This window comes from Xenopus tropicalis, chromosome 1 (assembly GCF_000004195.4).
Source record: "Xenopus tropicalis strain Nigerian chromosome 1, UCB_Xtro_10.0, whole genome shotgun sequence".
NCBI classification, from domain to species: domain Eukaryota; kingdom Metazoa; phylum Chordata; class Amphibia; order Anura; family Pipidae; genus Xenopus; species Xenopus tropicalis.
Genome location: NC_030677.2, coordinates 97643289 through 97651550, shown reverse-complemented (window position 1 = coordinate 97651550; position 8262 = coordinate 97643289). Strand labels below are relative to the sequence as shown.

The following is an 8262-nucleotide window of genomic DNA, read 5'->3' as shown; positions in this document are numbered from 1 at the left end:
TAACAATAAATGTGATATTTTAAATGAAGAAATGGTCCCAGTGCTCTGTCTGCATTTTTGTTTCTGACCATTGGAGTGCGTCTGGATCGGGAGCGCAGGAGACGTTGCAGCACGGGAACCATTTACAGCTGGAAGCTCTGGTGAGTGCTCCCCTCAGTATATTGTACAAGTGCAATTGCAACAGAAATTTAAAAATCAGAATTTTGACTCTTAAAGTTACCTGAAGCAGCTTTTTGCCCTGGTAACTCTCAACTCACACTCACAACTTGATGCCCCTAGCAGTGTTCATTAAGTAACCTACCTCATGGTAACCAGCTCAAATGGGACTTTAGTGACAGTAAGGAGAACTGACAACTGACTTTAACAGTCAGCTGAAAAGTTGCATTATTGCTTAACATCTTCATAATACCCAGGCCCAAAACATCTGGAGGATTTTTTCTCTGGTTTTTATGAAGCAACATGACTTTAAAGTACATGTCTGTGTGTCACATCTTCCACCTCCTATTAACATGATATAAAAGATCTTTGTTCTGGGCAAGATGTTGGAGCACTTTATCCCTATAAATTGGGTTTCATCATGTATGACTTTTTTCCTTTTCTTGAGCTTTGGTCAGGGTGGGTCACTCATTTCAGCATTTCCAAAACTGCCTTGAGATACATCTAAATAAGACACCCTGTCACTTTAAACATAGGCGGGCGAAGTCCTCCAAGCCAAGACTCAGCAGTCTATCTACACCTCAAAGAAAAAGGACACTCTTTTGAGGACAGTAACGTGCATATTTTGGACCGAGAGGACAGATGGTTTGAAAGAGGTGTGAAAGAGGCCATTTATGCCATCCTGGAAAAACCATCCCTGAACAGAGGAGGGGGCCTGCGACACCGCTTGTCATCAACATACAATGCCGCTTTGACATCCTTACCCCGGCAGTTTCACAACAGTTCACACTTCCAGTCATGTAGTTTGAAGGATTAACACCTGCATAAATGAGAATCATGGTATGGTACCATTGCACCTTCTTACACCTGTCAGTTTCAGCTAACACTTAACTGAATAAGTTCAATGGAACCATTGTGATTGGATGTCTGTGACTGTACTACCATCAAGGTTTAAATACCGGGGAATTCCCTACCAGTCATTTGAACTGAAGAAACCACTCGGATGAGTGGTGAAACGTTTTCAAGAAAAACTCAGAAAAGTCCAGTTGTTTTTAGACTTAATTCTACTAGAGACCTAAGATCTTCTTACAGCTGCATTTTCCCTACCCTCAATTGCCAAAACAATGAAAAATATATTACCAATTTAATAGTGTGCAATAAAATTTTGACCCCCTTGCTTGATACTTTACATTTTCACAAAGAGACTTTATTGGTTGGATAGTCTTTACTGTGAATGCAAGCAACACAAAAATCTAAAGGTTCTCAACTCAGTTGTGTCCTTCAAACTAGCATGAACCAAGGCAAATAAACTCCCAAAATACACTGGGCAAATTTGCACCGGCAGTAACCCATGGCAACAAATCATGTTTACTTTTACTGTTCTACTTGCAGCTAATCACTGATTGGTTGCTATGGGTTACTGCCCAGCACACTTATAGTTACTAAACATTGGCCACTGTTTTAGGCTCAAAATGCAATAAATATAAGTTGGCAATATTGTTTACATTCTGGAGCTGCAAACATGTATCATTTTCTCTACACATGTATCATTTTCTCTACAGTGTGAACCAGAACCAGAACCTAGAACCAGGCCAGAACCGAATATATGCTCTGCATTTAGCATACATTCACATTAATACTGCTAATATTTTTCTTTCTTCTTTTCTTTTAAATTAAAGATTGACTTTGTTGCAAACACATATAAACAGAAATGCCATAAAGTGACATTGTTTTTATGGTTTATTAATATTTATTATAAATATGTAGATACATTTATCAAAAATGTGAAAAAAGTGTCTTCAGTGAGGCAAAGACCATGATTAATAAAGGGTTATCACCCTGTCTACTTTTGATGGTTGCTTTCATACTCACTAACAATCCCTATTCTGTGGCCAGGGTTTCTATGCCTTTTATGCAAGCTGAATATTGCAGCGGGCATAAGGGTTAATGATCTTGTATTCAGATTGCAACATTAATTTAGAGAGGGATCAATCACTTCCCTTGGGTGGAATTCCTTTGGCACAACACCGTCTTCTGCATTCTCAGGACTGGATAATATATTACTTAATGGTCTGTTAAATAAAACAGTGCTATTAGCAAATGCACAAAATGTTTACAATAATCTGGAATTTGAGATACACGGTACTTACCCTTTTATCCCTGTTGTTCTCGTTGAGAAGAAGTAATCTTTGCAATACACAGTTGACCTTTTCTTTGGTAGGGGTACCCCACTTTTCTCATATTGTTGTAAACTGAATTTCCTTTTAGAAATATGCTTGAAGGACGTCTGCTTTGTTTCTGATTCTCTTTCACTTTCTGTGAAAAGTAACCATGTTAATTTTAATCTTCAACACCATGCATTATGTTCTTATGCCTATCTTGCACCTAGCGCCAGTGTTTTAATTGCACTTAAGCATATAAATCTATTGCAAGAAACCATGCTATCGCTACTGCCACATGAGGCTAATTCTTGGCCTGCATATGCACTGTGTTGGCCTGGGCAGAGACACACAAACTGGATTGCAGTGCGGACACACGAGTATGCATATTTACACCAAAATCCACTCCATGTGTCTGCACCCAGGTCAACGCAGTATCTGTGAGTGCAGACACAGGAGCCAGCAAAGGCCAGTGGAATGGATGATTCTTGGCCTGTGTTTATATGCAGGCTGATAATCAGTCCAGTGTGGCAAGAGTATAATTGGTACAGTACAGCTTCCTTCTTTTGGTACCCATTAAATTGTTTGCCATTGAGGGGCCCATGGTCCTGCCACAAGATACATAACTTGTTGTGGATGCAACTTGCATGCAATAGTGCACTATTTAATAACCATTTAATTCTGATTATATAAGAAACAGCACAATTTTTATAGGCAGAAGCAATATTTATTGGCCAAGTACAGCAAAGCCAAAATGTCCCGGTTGCAAGGTAATAGTGTAAGATGGCTTCCCATACTATATGTGCAATTTTCCTGTTTTGAACATAAAAGAAATTTGATCATACCAGACTTCAGTTTTAGTCTTGCTACATGTGTGTGAACAAGATCTGTCCCAGTTTTCTGTCCAAGAAATCTGACAGATACTGAAGCATAGGGAAGGCAATGCCTGGGTTTGTCCACTGGCTTGCAATTGATATCATGTTCATATAAATATACCTATGAGGAAGAAAAACACATCATGTCCGATAATTACTACTCAAACAGCGAATCTGTGGCAAAAATGAGGCATTATTATACACTAATGATTTATATGTACTACAGATTTAATATACCAACAGGCAGTGTAGGACTCAATGTGGCACAATATTACATATTTTGCCCAAAATGTGGTAGTATAAATAGACCTACCAGAAAACTGCAGCCTATTTTTCCCCATATGAGACCAGAGCTGTGACTTACTAATCACATGTTACTATGCTTCTTGGCAATGACTATTAGGACATACCCAATACCCATTTGTAACAAATCAGGACCACAGAAAATCTATGAAGAGTCCCAATAAAGGTGTCATTCTTTAAGGTGGTGGTCCTTTTTAGCCCAAATTGAAATCAGAAGCCATATATTAATAATTCCCTACAACATGAGGGTGATTTTAAAAGTAGGTGCCTACTTCTGAAGGTTATTGTGATGTGCTCTCTTCGGTAATTAGAACATTGCCTTCTGCCCATTACATGCACCCTTGAGACCCTCTGCTAAGTGGCACTAGGGGACTTGGCAGATGGGCTACATAGGATGGATCTGCTCAGCTGGGAACTGCCCAAATCTCCCACTTAAGAAAGGATGCCATTTAATTATGAAATAGTAGGTTGCAAAAGCTACCTAAGGCCTATCAAAGTTTTCATTCCACATGGATCTGTACAGAACAAAATGTCAAACCATAAATGTAGAAACAAAACAGAGATAAAATGGAGCATACCAATGAGTTAGATATTTGTGCATCAAAGGAATCACTCCAAGTAGGTATATTGCTGGATACGTGACTATCAAATTCTGACGTTGGTTTCAGATCAGTTTCCCCAATCTTCTGGATTTTTTTAACTCTACCAAACAGCACCTTATTAAAGAATAAATCATATCTTACCAAATGCCATGATAGAATACATGCCAGAGAGAAACACTAAGCTGATGGTTTTAACAAGAAAAAAAAACACAGAACAAAAATGTGCTGCCCATATAAGCACAAAAACTGACCAATACATGTTTTCATATACCATTTTGATGTAATTAAGCCACCTAAACTTTCATTTGTCACTCACTTTAATAGCTATATTTCTCCAGTAAACAACTGCAGAAGTCTGAATGTCACTACTGCTTAAGTGACCTAAAGCTAAAGACAATTATATTGAAGGAAAAGCTATTGCTTTGGTTTTTTAAAAAAAAAATTGATCCTAGGTTATCCAGGGATAATAGCAAAACATGTAATTAAATAAGAACTCCACCCAAATACAACTTAAACATTTTAAAAAGTAAACACGTTTAAAAAGTAAACACGTATAAAAAATATGCACCCTTTTAATGTAATAATATGGTTTGGAACAGTTACCTAAAGTGCTACTGACACTAAACAACGTCGCCCGCGACAAATCTCCTGTGTCTCGGGCGTCTAATCTCCCTCAAATGCCAGCCCACCGGCGAAAATGTAAATCGCCGGTGGGATGGCAAGCGTGGCGGCGCAATTTCACTGAAATCGCGCAAGTTTCCTCTTAAGGCAACTTGTGCGATTTCAGTGAAATAGCGCCGACGCGTATGCCATCCCACCAGTGATTTACATTTTCGCCGGTGGGATGGCAATCCGGGGAGATTAGTCGCCCGCGAACAGGGAGTTTTGTCGCGGGTGACTAATCTCCCCGTGTGCCAGAGCCCTAAGAGACAATGCTGAATGAAGACCATAAAGACAGTGGAAGGAAATTATTAAAATTTATAATCATCTACACTAAAAGTTTAGTAGTTAGATTTTATTGTATCAAATATAAATGTATACGAATGATCCTTACCTTGAAAACTATAACAACATCTGAATTTTTAGAATTAATTTGTGCCCAGATCAGGGCCACGTCAATGTGCCTGAAAACATATACTCCAAGCTGAGGGTTGCCAAGCTTATTAAAAGATGAACTGTTAATGCTTAAACCATTTTGCCATATGTCCACTGTGGCTGCTTTTGTTAGTACAAGAAAGCAAAACTGTTCCTTTAAATAATTTTTCCCATATTCTCGAATCTCTGACCTGAAACATCAAAATAAAATTTAAAACTAGGATTTTACAACAAAAATCTAGGTTTCTGTGCAGATATTTATACATCAAACATGTACGGACGCAATGAAAGCATATTTTGTCTCTTTATATGGAAAAGCAAATTGTTGCATATTATTTATGTATGATGAAGCATCCAATGATGTAAAAGACGTTAGGAGGGAGGAGCTCAGGGACCATGTGAATTTTGGAAAATGTGATTGCTTTGTGCATGAAATAAATGTTTCATGCATGATACTGTCTACCATTTGTATTCTTATATTGTCTATTCAGGGTCTAGGGCAGTATCTATGCGTGTATCAGGACTTGTTATAACTGTTCATTGTTTTTATGTGTGTAAATGCATTTTTTTTGTGTCCTCCACAATTTGTAGTATGTACTGTGTGTTTCAAGTACATGTCAATTTTAAAACACTTTTAACTCCAAAGGCCTACAAAGAGTAATTTACTATTAGTATTCTGGATAAAAAAATAAAGATATACATACATATGGGCAGAATTTGTTTTTGTCCTTGCCCCAAACCTATTTCTATACAATATAAAAGTGGATAGGGATTAGTAAAACAACACTTATGAACATATTATAGGCTAAATTTAGATTAAACTAGTTGTTAGAAAGGCTGTTTAGTTAAATAAAAAAAAAAAACATTTTGACCACTACCTCTTTTCAAAATACTTTTTTTCCAAATCTGGATTGCAGATCATCTTGGGCTCCCCAAAGTCCCATGATGACTTTAGCTCACAAAGTGTATTCAGTCTTGCTTTATTAAGAATATCTAGAAAATCATAATATTCCCTCTCACTGGTCATGTCACGAGCAAGATATCCTGTAAATACATAAAGTACATCACTTTTACAATATTTATACACATCTATAGTGTCAGAAAATAGCTAGCTGATGTACAATTTGAAAAAATATATGTGAAACAAGGCCTCAAGGTTTTGAAGTGCCTTAAAAGATGTAATTATAGGACCCAGTACCAAATACATAATTTGCACACACATTATACACAACTGTATTGGGAATAATGTACACCCTATTATAAAATATAAGGATATTATAAGTCACCAAGGTACTCCCAGGTGACTTTTATTATCCCCATATAGCCATGTAACACAAATCACTACATCACTAAGCACCTTTTATAAGGATACAATTTACAGAATACTAATGCCTTTTGTAAATTATATTAACATTTTTAGAAGCAATTATCAATAAATTTACAAATTCAATAAGTACCTCTTTCAGCTGCTGTTTTAACTTTAGGAATGACATAGCTTTTTAGGGACTTCCATTTATCCTCCATTTTATCTGCAATAAAACAGTAGTTTTAGCTATACACTGAAATATGGCATAAGAGGGAAAAATAGCAACTTTCAACTTAGAGCAGTCTTATCACATTTCAGTAATCTATAATAAGCCAATTCCATAGGCGACATGCTTTGAACACATTCTAAGACTCCACATTCAAAAAGAATTGGAAAGGTGGGGGGCACATAGGTGTGTCTGCAATACATCTTCAAGTTAATCTTAGCCTGTTCCACTGGCATTATATTGCCCCCTACCCCACCAGCAAACTTATGGTCTGTGCCTCAAAAGACCACTAATAGAAATTCCAGCTGGAGCTGAAATTGGGCACACACAAATACAATGTCAATTTTACTTTGCACATTACTCAATGTAGGGACCCGGATAAGTGCAAGCATCAGGGACCCCCAGGGGAAAGAATAAATTAACAAAATAAGTATAAAACTTATTTTACCAAAAGCCTCTGTAGGGTTATTGTTACCTACCCACCTTTAAACTGCTCAGATGTTTCCATTGCGGTTGTACCAGCAAGTACCTGTAATTTTATTTATTTGCCTCTAGGTGGGTGTAGTGTTCAAAAATGACCGCGCTATTGATTCAAAGCATTGGTCTGCGTTATATCGGTTCCGTGTCCCGTACCGCAGCTATCATAATGCCGGCCAATCGGCTTCCCCGATACAAGCCCGGCCACGCCCCTATTTTATCGCCCCTATTTTATCGCATACGACGGACACTAACCTGCGCATATAATGACCTTTCTGTTCCTTATTTATTCGTACAGGTGGACCATAATCAGGTAACAGTCAAATCTATAAACCAGAGAGCTGCGATGCTGTGAATAACATAACTTCATTACAAAATCAAAACCAACATTTCCCAAATGCAGAAAGTGGCGTGGGGAAGTTTTTTTTGATACATTAAAATTAAACTGGTTCATTCGCATGTCTTGGACTCATTCTGGATTCCTCGGTTTGATCGTTGACAAATCAGTCTATAGGTTTAAGTGTCTATTAAAAATAAAGGAAGTAAAATATACGATTTTAATGGTTTGACTGAGGTATATCTATCTATCTGTCTCAAAGGTGATGAACAGAAGAGCAAATGTATATTTATATACAGTATTTATTTGTATTGTTTGCACTAGATTCAAGTATCTATAGAAGAGGCACAGGTGAGCACATTTAGATTACAAGTTTTAGTAGATATATACACTATCTATCATCTATCTATCTATCTATCATCTATCTATCTATCATCTGTCTGTCTATCTATCTATCTATCTATCTATCTATCTATCTATCTATCTATAATCTAATCAAGCATGAGAGTTACACATCACACTCCATTAGTCATGTATAATGACCCTGGTGCAGCAATTCTGTTGAACGTAGCCATTAACTCCATGGCCCAAGTGTTTTAATAACTCCAGCAGATCTCAACCCTAATAATAATTTATTATTATTAAAATAATGGTATATTAGTGAATTAGGGCGAAGACACATGGGGCGTTTAATCGCGCAACTTATGCCATAGGTTTCGAATCCAT

General features: G+C 37.2%; 1 protein-coding gene across 1 annotated transcript; it reads right to left on the bottom strand.

Annotated features, from left to right (window-relative positions):
- Nucleotides 1-1878: 1878 nt before the first annotated feature.
- LOC116408313 (protein TASOR-like) lies at nucleotides 1879-7361 on the bottom strand. Its single transcript, XM_031895093.1, has 8 exons — nucleotides 7206-7361; nucleotides 6648-6719; nucleotides 6069-6234; nucleotides 5150-5381; nucleotides 4072-4209; nucleotides 3161-3311; nucleotides 2307-2472; nucleotides 1879-2228 (listed from the first exon to the last, which is right to left on the bottom strand). Exons 1-8 carry the CDS (start codon nucleotides 7228-7230, stop codon nucleotides 2129-2131), a joined length of 1050 nt encoding a protein of 349 aa, XP_031750953.1. The 5' UTR covers nucleotides 7231-7361; the 3' UTR covers nucleotides 1879-2128.
- Nucleotides 7362-8262: the final 901 nt, after the last annotated feature.